At 42.2% G+C, this 18,565-nt stretch overlaps 1 protein-coding gene across 1 annotated transcript in view; it reads left to right on the top strand.

Annotated features, from left to right (window-relative positions):
- Window positions 1-18,565, top strand: part of LOC124605520 (protein O-GlcNAcase) — a 139,688-nt gene that overhangs the window by 32,713 nt on the left and 88,410 nt on the right. The window contains exons 2-3 of the mRNA XM_047137263.1: window positions 12,502-12,553; window positions 18,104-18,332. Of these exons, the coding sequence (XP_046993219.1) occupies window positions 12,502-12,553; window positions 18,104-18,332 (281 nt within the window). The remainder of the gene's footprint in view (window positions 1-12,501; window positions 12,554-18,103; window positions 18,333-18,565) is intronic.

The raw sequence follows: 18,565 nt of genomic DNA, 5'->3' as shown, positions 1-18,565 counted from the left end.
TGTAAAATGACCCACGATTAATCATACGAATGATCTATAGAACAGAAACGAACTAACTAGTAACAATTTAATCTGATGGACTATTAAATCACGACGAGAAAGAAATATTTTCTGAATAATAGTGTAGTTAATCGCTTATAGACTGCAGAAGCCAGGTATTTGGGCATGACTATCTGATGCACACCTTTAAAATGTCACACACAATCAACACAGTATTATTCCACAAATGAATATAACAGCTCCAACTAAGCAGTAATTTAAAGGCCATGATGTCAGATTCCATGTCATATCCATTCTCCTGAATGTTCTAGTCTTAAAGTACTATGAAGGGTCAATATAGAGTTTGAAAAGAATGGGTTAAGTATGTGAATGCACATAGTACAGTTGGAAACACACTGCCGATAAAGTACAGATATTTGATTTTGAGTCACCTATAAACAACATAGTACATACTCAGTAAAAGAGTTGAACGATTCCATATCAGTCAATGAAAGGCTACTCCACTTGCTGGTACACATCCAAAAATTATGCTGTTGTGAAGCAACATTAAAATTTCCCGCTCCGCTTGAAATTGGTCTGGATGGAAACCCGAACCCAGTTGTGGACTTGGATAAAGTACAAGTATATATTTAGCAATTAGAGTGGCCTTTCATTAATTGAATTTACAGTTGTCAAAAAACAGCAGTCTCTGAACGTGAATAAACTAATAATTACATGTCACCTGTTTTGTGACTTCCTTACTTTTACATTATAACAAATTGTATCAATGTTTAATACCATGACACACTATCCTGAACCTTTTGCATTGTACAGGTTAATCTTAAGACAATTGTGCAACATTCAGATAGTTGTCACTGCCACTCTCAACAAAAAGATTAATATCAAGACGTTGTCTATTCCAAATGGTATTCAACATGTAACTCTGTGAATATAAGCATTGCCATAATATTTGTCATTAGCATTCTGGTGATATGAAGTTTTGTAATACATCATCATTTTGTTTTACTTAAGTTAATGTAATTATTTTACGCTTGATGATGCAGCAACTATGTTTCCTGGAGGATACTGAATGACTTTGAGATGCATCTGCAGACGTATGTCCTTAATTCTGTTTTTTCCCCTAAGTGAGATTCATTGCCTAATTAAACCTGTGGGAATAATGTAAATGCTTAGTGTGAGAACAGGAGTAGCATAAGGACATGCTGTCTGACCATTAACATGCTGTAAACTTATTGTGGACATTTTAATTGGATTTTAAATATAACACAGTAGATAAATTGCATGCAAGTGATGAAACTACAATCATTTGATGTTCTGGATAGGAACTAAATACATTATAATCCAATGAATATTATCAGAACATTATTTAAGGTAAAGCTCCTATTTAATCTTTAACATATAGTGTAACATTTATTCATTTACTTTTATGTGAGTTCTCTTAATTATGCTGTTTCAGTTTCACACAGTGAATATCACTGAAAAATGGAAAACATTCTAAGCATATCATTTAATCTTTGTCGCTGTTGGAATAATTTTTTAAATTGGCAGCATTGTACCAAGAAGCCTAAAAAATTGTTTCATATCACTGTTTTGAGTTCAAAGCTATAATATTACACAGTTCATTTAAATATAATGCTATGAAGTGTGCTATGAAGTGGCATTAAACCAGAAATCACATGTAGCTCTATGTTCAAAGCTCTTAGAATTCTAACAGACAATGGACCAGTAGTTAAGGACAGTTATTTCTTTCCACTTGATATTTTAATTCTTCTCCAGAAAGTACTGGTCCCCTTGCCACGAGAAAAAATATACGCTATTATATCTGATTTGGAATAACAAAATGAATTGCTGTGAGCTGTTTGCAGGACACACAGCATTGCAACAACTAATCGGGAATGAGCTCGGTCAAATGTTCTGTTCTTTATACCATTGCCATATTTCACTGATCACTCGATGCCAGTCACCGAATTTGTTGCAGATCACAATACAGCCAATAAAATAAGTGTTGTGATTGTTTTCATTTTGTACTTTGTTTCTCTGCACTAAATGTTTAACACTTCCAAACATCTATAGTTAACATTGAAAGTGTACAGAAAAGTATACTCGATACTGCACATTAATGGGAAGTATGTAATGGATGTACTGTAAAGAATGACACAACTGTTGGTGGTGTGGTTGTAGTATCTATGTGGATGTTGGTGAACCATCAGTGTTTCCTCATTGTATGCTTAACTGTATTCAACTGTCAATTGCTTTCTTGGGCTGATCTATGTGGAATAGCTGTGACACAATGTGTGGTAAGCCTTTTGAGCAGAATGCGGCCTTCCTCATTGCAATCTTTGTAAATTTATCAGACCTTGGCTCAAAATATTTCTCTATTCTCGCACTGATTATTCTTTTGCAGTACGTGCATTCAGAACTGTTTATGTATTCTACCAATGCAGGAAAAAGCAGCATATTTTAAAACCTTAACCAGACTAGTTTATTGTTCCCTTTGTCACCAATTTTGAACTATTCAGCAATAAAGAAATAAGCTTGACGCATATAAATTGGTGGAACAATGAGTTCAGCTTATGGTTAGAAACACACTCATTTCTGGTCCTGTTCTCAAAAATCAGAATAACTTCAAAGCTTCAAGTACTTTCATATCCAATCCATGTATGTAATGTTACATAATTTTATGTGCTGTTGTGTAGATATGTTAAAGTAAATGTTGTAAATATCTGTACAAGAAAAATAATCTCGCAAAAATGTAACTCATAGTAACAAACTTACATTTAGTGTCCATATGTTAATTCAACAGGAACCTATTGCGATTCTTTAAAGGCATTTTTCATACCGAGTGAGGTGGTGCAATGGTTTGCACATTGGACTCGCATTCAGTAGGACGACAGTTCAAACTCATGTCCAGCCATCCTGTTTTAGTTTTTCTGTGGTTTCCCAAAATTGTTGCAGTCAAATGCTGGGATGGTTCCTTTGAAAGGGCATGGCTGACTTCCTTCCCCATGCTCCCCTAATCTGATGGGACCAGTGATCTTGCTGTTGGGTCCTCTCCCACAAATACGCTCCTGGAAATTGAAATAAGAACACCGTGAATTCATTGTCCCAGGTAGGGGAAACTTTATTGACACATTCCTGGGGTCAGGTACATCACATGATCACACTGACAGAACCACAGGCACATAGACACAGGCTACAGAGCATGCACAATGTCGGCTCTAGTACAGTGTATATCCACCTTTCGCAGCAATGCAGGCTGCTATTCTCCTATGGAGACGATCGTAGAGATGCTGGATGTAGTCCTATGGAACGGCTTGCCATGCCATTTCCACCTGGCGCCTCAGTTGGACCAGCGTTCGTGCTGGACTTGCAGACCGCGTGAGACGACGCTTCATCCAGTCCCAAACATGCTCAATGGGGGACAGATCCGGAGATCTTGCTGGCCAGGGTAGTTGACTTACACCTTCTAGAGCACGTTGGGTGGCACGGGATACATGCGGACGTGCATTGTCCTGTTGGAACAGCAAGTTCCCTTGCCGGTCTAGGAATGGTAGAACGATGGGTTCGATGACGGTTTGGATGTACCGTGCACTATTCAGTGTCCCCTCGACGATCACCAGTGGTGTACGGCCAGTGTAGGAGATCGCTCCCCACACCATGATGCCGGGTGTTGGCCCTGTGTGCCTCGGTCGTATGCAGTCCTGATTGTGGCGCTCACCTGCACGGCGCCAAACACGCATACGACCATCATTGGCACCAAGGCAGAAGCGACTCTCATCGCTGAAGACGACACGTCTCCATTTGTCCCTCCATTCACGCCTGTCGCGACACCACTGGAGGCGGGCTGCACGATGTTGGGGCGTGAGCGGAAGACGGCCTAACGGTGTGCGGGACCGTAGCCCAGCTTCATGGAGACGGTTGCGAATGGTCCTCGCCGATACCCCAGGAGCAACAGTGTCCCTAATTTGCTGGGAAGTGGCGGTGCGGTCCCCTACGGCACTGCGTAGGATCCTACAGTCTTGGCGTGCATCCGTGCGTCCATGCGGTCCGGTCCCAGGTTGACGGGCACGTGCACCTTCCGCCGACCACTGGCGACAACATCGATGTACTGTGGAGACCTCACGCCCCACGTGTTGAGCAATTCGGCGGTACGTCCACCCGGCCTCCCGCATGCCCACTATACGCCCTCGCTCAAAGTCCGTCAACTGCACATATGGTTCACGTCCACGCTGTCGCGGCATGCTACCAGTGTTAAAGACTGTGATGGAGCTCCGTATGCCACGGCAAACTGGCTGACACTGACGGCGGCGGTGCACAAATGCTGCGCAGCTAGCGCCATTCGATGGCCAACACCGCGGTTCCTGGTGTGTCTGCTGTGCCGTGCGTGTGATCATTGCTTGTACAGCCCTCTCACAGTGTCCGGAGCAAGTATGGTGGGTCTGACACACCGGTGTCAATGTGTTCTTTTTTCCATTTCCAGGAGTGTATATCAGCCAACCAACATCTTTGATCTGGTTAAAAACTGATAGGAAAATCAAGGGAATGTTAAGCAGTTCATGTAATGAATAAATGAGTGACATAGAATTTAATGTACAGTATAACATTTATTTAATTTCAGGATAAAACAATGAGTGCCGAAGTTCCTTGTTAAGTTTTTAGTTTAGAGAATTTGTTTCACAGTTGTGTGATCATCGTTAAAAATTGTGACATCTGAAGAATGAACACTAAAATAATAACAGTAATGTAGACAGATACAGCATATACTGTGGGCCCCGAAAGGGGAATGGTAAGAGCTGATAGGTAGTTGACCTCAGATTCAGCCATAATTCTTCGCATACAAAGCAGTTCTGAAAGTTCTTCCATTAAATACTTTAGGAGTAAAGTAGACCACTGAGCGAAAAGCAGAAGTGTTGAATAGTTGACAGGGACACACAAAAAGGAAAGAAAACTTGTTAAAATAAAATGGAAAGAAAACTTGTTTTAACTTTCAGAGTAAATTCTTTCTCTAGTTAGAGCATGTGCGCTCTCTCTCTCTCTCTCTCTCTCTCTCTCTCTCTCTCTCTCTCTCTCTCTCTCACACACACACACACACACACACACACACACACACACACACCAACACCACCACTGCCCACATGCCTAGCACATGCACCTGCCACTTCTCCCTCCAGTGCTCCTAATAAACAGACCATCCGCCTCCCTCTGAGCTGCTGGCTACCCATCCTTACCCGCCTCTCTTCCCCTCTACCCACCCCACCTCACTATAGTCCACCAGTCAAACTGCAATCCTTTCACTGTGTGTAGAGCTGGTATTGTGTGTGTGTGTGTGTGTGTGTGTGTGTGTGTGTGTGTGTGTGTGTTTCATACTGTACCTGGAGGAAGTATTTATTCTGAAAGCTAACAAGTTTTCTTTCCTTTTTGTGTGTCCTTGTCAACTACTCACTGTTGCATAGTGTTCATTTAAACTTTCCATCATAAAGAACGAAATGAGAACAAAACAGTCCGAGCAAAAGCAGTCACTGCATATGAACAGAACAAGCCAGGTTGACAACACAGGTGGCACTGAACTAGCAATGAGCTGTGCTATAGACACCAAGATGCAGAAATGTATATTACACAAGCCCTGGCAACAGCAATGTTATTCTGTTTTTACCCTCTCATACTATCACTTTTATTACATGGTTTGAATACTTCTTTAAAGTTGACTTATGTTGCATTTGGAATATTTAGAGACAGCTGTTGCTGTATGTGGTGGCCATTTAAAACCTATGGTTACCACAATCGTATCAGGTATATTTTTAAACCCAGATATTCTATTTTTACCTCTTTACACCATATTCTCTTTCACAAAAGTCTAACCTATCTTTCCTATATTTGTGAACCTTTCTATGTCTTCATCTATACTCTGCAAACTACCCTAAAGTGCATGGTAGACGGTACTTCCCCTTGACCCAGTTATTAGGGTTCTTCCCAGTCCATTCATATATTGAATGCAGCAAGAATGATTGTTTGAATGCCTCTGTGCGTGCAGTAATTATTATAACTTTTTCCTCACAATCCCTGAAGGGTGTTGTAATATATTCTTAGAATTATCATGTGAAGCCAGTTCTTGAAACTTTGTTAGTAGACTATCTCAGTATAGTTTACATTTATCTTCAAGAGTTGGCCAGTTCAGTTTCTTCACTGTCTCTGTGAAGCATCAAATAAAAATGTCACAATCTGTGCTGTTCTTCTCTGTAGGTATTCAATATCCCCCGTTAGTCCTGTCTAGTACAGGTCCCACACACTTGAGCAATATTCTAGAGTGTGTCATACAAGTGATTTGTAAGCATTCTCCTTTGTAGACTGATTTCACTTCCTCACAATTATATCAATAAACCGAAGTCTACCACCCGCTTTATCCGTGACTGAACCTGTATGATCATTCCATTTAATATCCCTACAAAGTTTTGTTACTTAAAATCCGTCTTGATTGCAATTTTTATATATATATATATATATATATATATATATATATATGACCGGTTTCGGTTCATTCAGAACCATCCTCCGATCTGATATTTCAGTTATAGGAGTAACCCGTCCAAATCCAGCAACTTTCACATGCTACATCCCTACAAAGTATTACACCCAGGTGTTTGTCTGAGTCGGCCGATTAGAACTGTGACTCATTGGTATTGTTGTCATATGGTGCTACCCCACCAGGGGGCTCGCCACTCTTTAGCAGGTTCATGCTTACCTACCGTGGATCCCCAGCCGTTGCAGCATTTTTTTCCATTCCGTGCTGCATGGCTATCCTCTTGCTGTTCTTTTTCCCCTCCCTTGGGGAAAATGTCTGCAGTATTATTGGGAATGTTGTGCATTCTGTCGCTGAAGAGTGAACAGTCTCACTTTTGTTTTTCACTCCCTTTTCTTTTCTTTGTTTTCCTTCTCCTCTCGTTTCTCTGCTTTGGCATTTGAGGATTCTCTTTTTTTCTTCTTTCTCCCTGTGTGCTCCTGAAGACTGGCCCATGCGTCTGCCTATAACGGGTGAATGAGTAATGTGTAATTCCCAGCCCCGGGTCGACAGGTAGGGTTCGCACGTACCCCCTGGTACCGGCCAGGCCCAGGGAGGGGTGAATGCCTGAGCTGTAACCTTCCCAAATTGCTGACTGGTCCCTCTGTCAGGTGTTCGGGAGGTGTGACCTGAGGTGTGAACAGTTACCTAAGGCGTGTGCGCCCCCTTGTGAAGGGGGCCGCCAGTTGGAAGGAGCATGCCATCGGAGACACTGGTAATCATGGGGGATTTTCTCACTATGAGTCAATCATTTTCCCAGTCATGAGGCTAATTATTCAAAGACCCTTCCGGCTGCACCGCAGTTCCTCGTGGTCTCATGTACTGAAGACATACAGTCCTTCGCCACAGTAAATCCATTTATTATTCAGAAAGGTGTAGATGCAATTGCTGGCCTTGTGAAATCCTGCTCTCATTTACGGAATGACACTTTGCTTTTGGTGACCGCTTCTGATTCTCAAGCACAACAACTGCTTGCTGCCTCGCTTCTCCACGGTTACCCTGTTCGTGTCAAGGCCCATAGAACTTTAAATTCTTCCTGTGTTGTAATTTAGACCAGGCTGCTGAAAGGTCTAACTGAGGCCGAAATCCAATCTTACTTCTTGTGATCAGAGTGTCATTGCTGTCCATCGTGTAATGTAAAAGGTACGATTCCTCCTTAGTGCCCACCCACACTCTCTTTTCACCTTTGATAGAGTGGTGCTTCTGTCCAAGCTCAAAGCAGGCTATGAAATTATCACCATTTGGTCGTACATTCTGAACCTGATGCGCTGCCACCAGTGTCATAATTTCAACCACACTAGAAAGTCTTATCAACACGCAGCCACATGTGTCACCTATGGTAGGGATGCACACGAGAGCAATTGTCCACTTCCTTCTCCCCACTGTATCAACTGCAAAGGTGGCCATGCCACCTCCTCTCGGGATTGCCCAGTGTATCTTGATGAGTGAGCTGTTCAAGAGATCCGGGTAAAGGAAAAGGTGCCTTATCCAGTCGCTCACAAGTTACTGGCTAGTCACAAACCCTGCATTCTCCCGTCTGGTACCTATAGTTCTGTTCTTGTTACCCTTCGCTCCATGAAGGACATGGCTACACAGACATGCGACCTCCAATTCGACTCTTGAGGTTGTGAAATCGCCCAGTGTCAAAGTAGCATCGCCATCCCCCTGTCCGGCTGTGCAACAAGCCGTCAAACTCTCGCCTCATGGGGTGAAGCCACCAGCTACACAACCGCTAGGCCACAAAGGACAGAAGGAGTACTCCCATGAAGACTTCCTCTATCCCTTCAGCCACACAACACCGAGGCTTCCCCTAACCGGAAAGTCTCGAAGAAGTCCACCAAAGGCAAATGGTCTTCTCCTTTGCCACCTTGAAGATCCTCTTCGATGGTGTCGCCACGTGGTTCCTTAGCCCAGCCGGCTTCCATGTCGCCAGTGCGCACCAACAACTGTTTTGGACTCCACAGACCGACCGCACAAGCAAGCTGATGCTTCTGTGGACCCCATGGAGCAGGATCCTCCTGCATTGGTGTCCTGTAGTAGTGCCTCTTCCCCAGCTCTCTCTCGGCAGCCGCTGAGGTGACACCCCTACATCTCTTCATCATCATGATTCTCGTCCAATGCTCCAGTGGAATGTTCGCGGCCTTCGGTCCCACAAAGAGGATTTATAGCTGGTTTTAGCATTGCAGCGTCCCTTTGTACTCTGCCTTCAGGAAACAAAATAGCACCCTCACGACTGCTTTGAGCTTTCACATTTCTTACCGTTTCGTTTTGATCTTCCCCCTGAGGTTGGCATTCCATCTCATGAGGGCGTCATGCTGCTCATACTGGCTGACATTCATAGTCAACCCCACCCCCTGACTACCAATCTTCAAGCTATTGCAGTTCATCTTTTCCTTCCCCTCCTGACTTTTTCCCTCTGTACCATAAATGTCCCTCCGTCATTCGCTGTCACCAGGTCAGACTTCCTTCAACTTATTGGGCAGCTATCTCCCCCCTTTTTGCTGCTTGGTGATTTTAATGTGCATCTTCCCCTTTGGGGTTCTTCCAGGACCTGTCAGATAGGTGCCCTATTGGCTGACCACCTTAACCAACTTAACCTCTTCTGCCTTGACACTGGAGCACCCACTTTCCTTGCCAACTCCTCACACACATATTCCCATTTGGACCTTCCCTTGTGCACTGCCCAGCTTGCCCCTGGTCTTGAGTGGTCCGTTCTTTCTGACACCTAGTCGAGCGATCATTTCCCGGGTGCTATCCGTTTGCCGACTCCTACCCCATCCTTGTACATGCTGACTGGCAGCTTTACTTCTCCTTGGCGACCTTTGAAGAATGATATTTCCCCAGTTGTGCTGACTGCTGCAGAATGTTCCATCTCCATTACTTCCTCTTTACCACATCATGTCTCAGTCTCTTGGTGGACTGTGAGGCATGCCGTGACACAATTCGTGTATGGAGACTTGCTATCCGTATTTTAACGGCCACCCTATGCAGGCAAACTGTATTCATTATAAACAGATATGTGCAAAGTGTCGTTGCGTTCTTCGGGATAGCAAAAGAACCAGCTAGATTTCATTCACTAGTTCTTTTAACAGTTCCACACCTTCCTCTGTCATGTGGGCCTACCTCCGACAGCTCTCTGGAACCAAGATCCATTCCCCAATTTCCAGCATGACAGTAGCTGACAATGTCATTGTGGACCCTATTGCTATCTCCAACAGCTTGGGCCGCCATTTTGCAGAAATTTTGAGCTCTTCCCACTATCGCCCTGCCTTCCTCCATCGGAAATGAGTGGAGGAGGCTCGGGCGATACCCTTCTCATCTCCGAATCGCGAGTGCTACAATGCCACCTTTACTATGAGGGAGCTAGATCATGCTCTCAGTTCATCCCGATCCTCCGCCCCAGGGCCAGGCACCATCCACATTCAGACGTTGCAGCACCTTTCTCTTGCGGGCAAGCACTTTCTGCGTAACACATACAACTGCATCTGGTCAGAGGGCACATTTCCTGGACACTGGCAGGAAGCCACCATCATACCCATACCTAAGCCTGGTAAGGACAGAAACCTTCCTTCTGGCTACCTCCTCATTTGTGTTACCAGCTGCTTTTGCAAGGACATGGAACATATGATTCATGTCTGGCTGGCGTGGTGGCTCGAGTCTCGCCATTTACTAACAAATGCACAGTGTGGATTTCGAGTGGGGCGTTGATCATCTCGTTAACTTTGTCCACCCATGTCATGAATGGTTTTCTGCAGAAATCCCATACTGTGACCATGTTTTTCGATTTGTAGAAGGCCTACGACACCTGCTGGAGAACTGGTATCCTCCATACTCTTTATATGTAGGGCTTCCATGGGTGCCTGCCCTGTTTTCTTCAGGCATTTTTACAAGACTGAGTTTTCAAGGCGGGTGTGGGTTCTGCCTTGTCAGACACCTTTATCGAGGAAAATGGTGTGCCTCAGGGTTCTGTCCTGAGTGTTGTCCTCTTTGCTGTCACCATAAACCTTATAACGGCCTGTCTCCCGCTGGGCATCTCCGGCTCTCTTTTTGTTGACGATTTGGCCATCAATTGCAGTTCTCCATGGACATGTCTCACTGAGCGGCATCTTCAGTGCTGTCTTGATCATCTTTACTCCTGGAGCATCGACAATGGCTTTTGCTTTTCCACTGACAAAACCATCTGTATGAATTTCTGGTGATGCAGATGGTTTCTCCCACCATCTCCCCATCTTGGGCCTGTTGCCCTTCCATTCGTTGAAACTACGAAATTCCTGGGGGCTCATGCTCAATAGGAAACACTCTTGGTCCACAGCTGTGATACATTGTATAGAAATTGAAGATAGAAGAGGGAGAAAGGAAAGGTAAGGGGAGCAACTAATGATATCAGCTGCATTTGGAGCTTATGCAGAATTAGCGGTACTGAGTGACAGTATGTGTCTGACCTGGACTCGAACCTGGCATCTCCTGCGTACTAGGCAGTTGCATTACCACTGAATCACTGGGACATAGTATTGTTTATCACAGTAGCACACACTGTCTCAGTACACTCCCTGCCCAACCCCTGTTCCCACCTAGTGCCACCTATCCACAGTCCCCATCCTTGTCCTCCATGCTCGCTAATTTTAGATTCCTACTGGAGGTTGAATGAAAGAACAGACACCATGCACTCATATATAATTGATCCACTTCAATGGATAATGAATCCACAACCTTCAGTGCGGATGCACATTTAAGTTCAACCTCCAATGTGAATCTAAAATTAACAAGTATGGACATTGACCTTGTGGCTAGGTGGAGCTAGTGGGAATGTGGGTCAGCTGGGGAGCATGCCAAGATAATCTGTGCAGTTGCCATAAACACTTTGTCTGGGTGGCACAGCAGTTAATGCAGCTGCCTAGCAAACAGGAGATCCTGGGTTCAAATCCTGGTCCGACACATATTTTCACTTGTTGCCGCTGATCATGCATAAAGTCCTGATTCAGCTGATACCATTAGTTCCTTTCCTTCCCTTTTGCTTCCTTCCCTTCCACCTTCAATTTAGATAAAACCTACATATGTGTTACTTATTAGTAAATTTCCTGGAAATTCATTCGAATGGTATAGACATCTTGTTATCCATTATAAACATTAGAAGTAACTAGGAATAACTGACACTTCCGTCAATTATGGTTTGAATGATGATCGTTGTGCAAATGAAAGTCAAGAACAAAAATGCAATACCTTCCAAGCCCAAAGAAAACATTGACATTTACAGCTTTCAGGCTGTAATTTTTCTGATCAAACAAAGGGGAGAGAAAGTGCTTAAAGTTAAGCAGTGTGGAAAGCCAGTTTCATTTCAAAAAATCTTAACGTAAATTGTATAAATGGAAGAAAGATTTACACAACATTGAAATACGTGCCAAAATGAAACTTGCAAAAGTATGAGAAAAAAAACTATTAAAAAAATTTAGTACTACTCGTGAGAGCCAGGGCACCATTACCGGGGGTGATCTACAAGGTGGTGCCCTCTGGTTACAAAGTTTTAGGAGATTGTATGGAAAAGGAAGTCGCAACATCACTAAGTTTACTTAAAGCAAACATGTAGGGACATCATTAGTAGATAATACTGTAGAGCTGTAGCTGATGTGAAGACAAAGCTTCTTGTAATTCCTTAAAATTCTGTGGCTAAAGGCAGTCAGTCAAGTTTCCTGCAAGATCTACATGTAAATCGCAATTTATCATTTCAGAAGAAAAAGTCTTAGACGCTTGGGCACTTGATGAATTCTATGACATAATGACAGCAATATCCTTTCCGGATAATTGCTTCCATAATCCTGGACGATTTAGTATGTACAAATAAGTATCAGTTTTTTAATAACGTGTTTGATTTCTTTTATCCTCTGTTTCATTGTTTTCCTGCATTGTTTCATTTTTGTCACTAATGTGTACAATTTTTAACTTTTAAGGATTCTATGGGAGGCCATGGACAACAGAGCAACGAAAAGATCTCTTCCAAAAGTAAGTACTGTCCAAAGCTTTATATGAGAAGATGCATTAGTGAGAAATGTGGATCAAGGTAGGGCAAGATTCAGGTTGCAGTGCATAAACATGAAAACATTGGTTTTATTCTTACCATATCTTCATTAATCCTTTATGTATGCTTCGTCAGATGCCACAAGCGATCTCTCTGTCCATTCAAAGGTTGATAACCTTATGCCTTTTCTCTCATATCGTCATCATAAGGTAAAGGTAGCTCTAGTACTGAAAGCTGAAGCTTCAGTACTGTCTGTAATCCTCTCTGTAAAGCAATGACATTAAAATCATCTGTGTAAAAAAACAGTGGAAAATTCAGGAGGGAATACAACAGTATTATGGAAAGGAAAGTTGCTACTCACCATATAGTGGAGATGCTGAGTTGCAGATAGACACAACAAAAAGACTGTCAGAAATAAACAAAGCTTTCAGCCATTAAGGCCTTCGTCAACAATCAATGTACACACACACACACACACACACACACACACAAAAGGGCATTTGACAGGGCTCCTGACTGCGAAGGAAATCCCATTGATAGCAATGGCAACGACTTCAAGGTCAAAAAACACACAAATCAAATGGTTTCAGTGCAAGAAGGACCCCCGTATCACCATCTCCAGTAGGATTAAGCTGTTAAGGGTGGAATGGTAGCACCTGAAACTGCACTGGGGGTGGCTCTGGTGACCTCGAGATTTGAGTTGCCATACGAGGCAGTGGTTGATCATGCATTCACGAGGCTTACCCACGTAACTGGTATGGCTACACTCTGGTAACTCGTAGAGGTGCTATGGTCCTTGCCTGGTTTCCATAATGGAACTAATATTGCCTCCTTCCAAATCATGGTATACTGTCCATCAGATCAAATTTGACTGAAACACCAGAGGAACAGAGAGAGAGAGAGAGAGAGAGAGAGAGAGAGAAACTTCGCAATCTTCTACTCTTCCTCTGATCTTACACTGATGATGAGGCTGCTACAGCTGATCATCAGGAGGCTGGTAACCTGGGCCAAGACAACTGGTTCTTGGTTCTCACCAGAGAAGAGTACGTCTGTCAATTTTAATTGTGCTCATTGAAGTTTTAATCAACCAGTGTTCACAATGGGGGAAAATATTTTACATTTTCAGGAAACTGTGAGCTTTTTGGCTTTATTATTTGACTCAAAATTAACTTGGCTCCCACACCTGAAAGGCCTATGAACAAGGGCTTCCAGTCATTGAATATTTTGAAATCCCTTAATGGAAAAGCATGGGGAGGGGACAGGTCCTGCCTTCTGCAGTTTTGTAGGACGTTAGTTGATCATGTTTCGATTATAGCAGCATGGTCTACGGATCAGCCTGTATTTCCTATTCAAGATGTTAGACACTGTCCACCAATATATAGGGGGCCTCTATGAGGGAAACTAACTTGAAGACAATATTATAGAAAGAGAAAGAGGAAATGAATGAAGATTAGGTGGGAGATATGATGCTGTGAGAGGACTTTCGCAGAACTTCGAAAGACGCAGGTCGAAAAAAGTCCCCTGGAGTAGATGACATTACATCAGAGTTGCTGAGATCTTTGGGAGAGGCACACATGACAACTATTTCGCCTTGTATTGAAGATTTATGAGACAGACAAAATAACCATAAAACTTCAAGAACGGTATAATAATTCCTGCTCCAAAGAAGGTAGGTCATGACAAGTATGAATATTGCCAAACTGTTCATTTAAAGCATAATGGTTGCAAAATGCTGATGCATATTAATTACAGATGCAAGTGGTTCTCCTTTCTCCAAAGGTCTCTTTAATTTTGCTTTAGGCAGTATCTATCTTACCCCTAGTGAGATAAGCCTCTACATCCTTGCATTTATCATCTAGCCATCCCTGCTTAGCCATTTTGCACTTCCTGTCGATATCATTTTTGAGATGTTTGTATTCCATTTTGCCTGCTTCATTTACTGCATTTTTATATTTTTTCCTTTCATCAATTAAATTCAATATTTCTTCTGTTACCCAAGGGTTTCTACTAGCCCTCGTCTTTTACCTATTTGATCCTCTGCTGCCTTCACTATTTCATCCCTCAAAGCTGCCCATTCTTCTTCTACTGTATTTCTTTCCCCCATTCCTGTCAATTGTTCCCTTATGCTCTCCCCGAAACTCTGTACAACCTCTGGTTCTTTCAGTTTATCCAGGTCCCATCTCTTTAAATTCCCACCTTTTTTCAGTTTCTTCAGTTTTAATCTACAGTTCATAACCAACAGACTGTGGTCAGAGTCCACATCTGCCCCTGGAAATGTCATACAATTTAAAACCTGGTTCCTAAATCTCTTGTCTTACCATTATATAATCTATTTGATACCTTTTAGTATCTCCAGGGTTCTTCCATGTATACAACCTTCTTTCATGATTCTTGAACCAAGTGTTAGCTATGATTAAGTTATGCTCTGCACAAAATTCTAGCAGGCGGCTTCCTCTTTCATTTCTCTCCCCCAATCCATATTCACCTACTACGTTTCCTTCTCTCCCTTTTCCTACTTTCGAATTCCAGTCACCCATGACTATTAAATTTGCGTTCCCCTTCACTACCTGAATAATTTCTTTTATCTCATCATACATTTCATCAATTTCTTCATCATCTGCAGAGCTAGTTGGCATATAAACTTGTACTACTGTAGTAGGCGTGGGCTTCGTCTCTATCTTGGCCACAATAATGTGTTCACTATGCTGTTTGTAGTAGCTTACCCGTACTCCTATTTTTTTATTCATTATTAAACCTACTCCTCCATTACCCCTATTTGATTTTGTATTTATAACCCTGTATTCACCTGACCAAAAGTCTTGTTCCTCCTGCCACCGAACTTCACTAATTCCCACTATATCTAACTTTAACCTATCCATTTCCCTTTTTAAATTTTCTAACCTACCTGCCCGATTAAGGGATCTGAGATTCCATGCTCTGATCCGTAGAACACCAGTTTTCTTTCTCCTGATAACGACATCCTCTTGAGTAGTCCCCACCCGGAGATCCGAATGGGGGACTATTTTACCTCCGGAATACTACCCAAGAGGACGCCATCATCATTTAATCATTCAGTAAAGCTGCATGCCCTCTGGAAAAATTACGGCTGTAGTTTCCCCTTGCTTTCAGCCGTTCGCAGTACCAGAACAGCAAGGCCACTTTGGTTAGTGTTACAAGGCCAGATCAGTCAGTCATCCAGACTGTTGCCGTTACAACTACTGAAAAGGCTGCTGCCCCTCTTCACGAACCACACGTTTGTCTGGCCTCTCGACAGATACCGCTCCGTTGTGCTTGCACCTACGGTACAGCTATCTGTATCGTTGAGGCACGCAAGCCTCCCCACCAAAGGCAAGGTCCATGGTTCATGGGGGGATAATGGAATTAAGTTAATTAAATCAGGTGATGCTGAAAAAAATTAAGTTTATAAACAAGACACTAAAAGTAGTAGAGGATTTTTGCTATTTGTGCAGTGAACTAACTGATGGTAATCAAAGTAGAGAGTAAATAAAATGCATTTGGGCTACAACATGAAAAGCATTTCTGAAGAACATCTAATGTAAATCTAAATGTTACGAAGTATTTTTTGAAGGTATTTGTTTGGAGTGTACCTTTGCTCAGAAATAATACATGGATGACAGGCAAGGAAAGAATACAAACTTTCAAAATCTGATGTTACAAAAGAATTCTGAAGATTAGGCATGTAGATTGAGTAACTAGTGAAGAGGTACTGAATTAAAACGGGAAAAAATAAATTTATGGCACAGCTTGACTAAGAAAAGGTATTATTTGATAGTGCACATCTTGAAGCATCAGGGTATCTTCAGTTTGGTAATGGCAGGAAGTGCAGGGTTATAAAAGTAGTAGATGGAGACCATAGCTTGAATCCAGTAAGCCAGTTCAGATCAATGTAGGTTACAGTAACTGTGCAGAGATGAAAATGCTTGAAGAGGATAGACTAGTATGGGGAACTGTATCAACGCAGTCTTTGGACTAGAGACCACGACAAAGTCTGCCTTATATAATTGTGTTCTCATTAATGTGCACTGGTGTGGTACTGATTAAAATGACATTTCAGCAGCCAAGAAATATGGCAGCCACCTGCTTCCCTTTATTGATGGCTTTCGGGGTGCTATGTTAGAAAAGTGCAAGTTGAGTTTGGCAAGATCGTTGTTTTCGAAATCCATGCTGGCTAACATGGTGAAGGTCATTTTGTTTGAGATACAACTTTTCATTTGAGTTCAGAACAAGTTCTAAGATTCTATAACTGATGAATGTCAGTGGTACTGTATGGTAGTTTTGTACATCACACCTGCAGCTCACTTGTAAGTGAGCATAATCAGTGCTTTCTTCCAACCATTGGGGGACAGTTTTTTGTTTGGCATATATACAGTGTATTATAGTTATGGGAGGAACTAACCAACCTGCAGATTCTATTTAGAATCCGGCAGCAGTTCCATTTGCCCCCAGATCCTTGTTCAGTTTTAGTGATTTCAGTGTTAACTCAATGCCACTGACACTAAACATTGTTCATCTTTGCAGTGACAGCAGAGTAAACTGTGGCATTACTTGGGTGTTTCCTCTGTAAAGGAACATCTGAAATGAAGTTCAGTATATCAACTTTTGCTTTCCTACCCTCAATTTCCTTGTTCTTGTCATCCATTAGTTTTGATACCTTAACTTTGAAGCCACAGATAGTTCTAATGCATTAACAGGATTTCTTTAGGTTTTGTGAGAGGTAGCTTTAAGGTTCTATTATGGCAGTCACTAAATGCTTAAAAAATTCACCTTATTACAAACAGATTTATTATATATTTAAGTCCTATGGTTATTTTTACATCTGTTATGCAGTAGTTGCTGTTTCTTTTGCTTTTTCTTGAGACTGGAGGCTCCTTCCCATAATGGAAGTGATCCACTAGGTAAATAACTTCTAAACATGACCCACAGTTCCCCACATGCTCCTGCCCACAGCTAAATTTTCTCAGTTCCTCCTTGAGATATGACTATTTTACTGAGTATTGTATCTTCCGACATACTTTATTGCCCCCCTTTGTTCAGACAATTTCCTCCTCACACACACACTCAGTTACAATCTCCTGGCTGACTATATTGTTCCAGCATTGAAGTTTATCTGGGCCAGGCAGCAGCATCGCAACAGTTTAGTTCGGTAGGACACTGTGTATTTGTGTATACATGCATATATTTAAATGCAAGTCTTGCTCTCAGAGTTTACTATCAGATTTTGATCTATCAAAAAGTGTTGGATTGGTTACTTAATAAACTGTAAGATCAAAACATTTTTAGAACAAGCAAACTTCTGGACTCCTTATGAGAAATATGTTCATGATCTCCATTGCAAAAGTGTTTTTTGAGGTCAGAAAATGTATATCAAATGCTCCTGATTGTTGATAGCACTGCACTGACTCCACACTTTTCTTATATGTCTCTTGAACAATTTTTCCTCTCATCATCTTTTACTGAAATAAATTAGATTGTTTTTTCTCCGATTTTTCATTACCCTGAATGCCTCATTACAGGTTAAAAAAGTGGGGAATGGATTCATACCTCTATGCTCCAAAAGATGACTACAAACACAGGGCATACTGGCGCGAGTTGTATACAGTGGAGGAAGCAGAACATCTTACGAGTCTTATAACTGCAGCAAAAGAAAATGGAATCACTTTTTATTATGCTCTTTCTCCTGGCCTGGACATAACATATTCTAGTGCCAAAGAGGTAGCTGCTTTGAAGAGGAAACTTGAACAGGTTTGTATGTCTCAGGAGGATACCACATTGTACGCATTGCGTGTGTATTAGTAGTAACAATATCAGGAAATAATGCCACTGAAGAAGTCTTTGTAGTTCGTCAGCATTCGCCTTAAATTAATTAGGTAAACCATTTTGGCCAGATGAGCATTTGAAAATGCTATTTTAAAGTGCAGGTTCAGTGTTTTGTTACTGTACCATGTGCTTGATCTTTTGAGAACTTCTACGTTATG

Source organism: Schistocerca americana, chromosome 3 (genome assembly GCF_021461395.2).
Source record: "Schistocerca americana isolate TAMUIC-IGC-003095 chromosome 3, iqSchAmer2.1, whole genome shotgun sequence".
In the NCBI taxonomy this organism is placed as follows: domain Eukaryota; kingdom Metazoa; phylum Arthropoda; class Insecta; order Orthoptera; family Acrididae; genus Schistocerca; species Schistocerca americana.
Note: the sequence above shows the minus strand (reverse complement) of the source record. Positions and strands in the feature narration are given on the sequence as shown.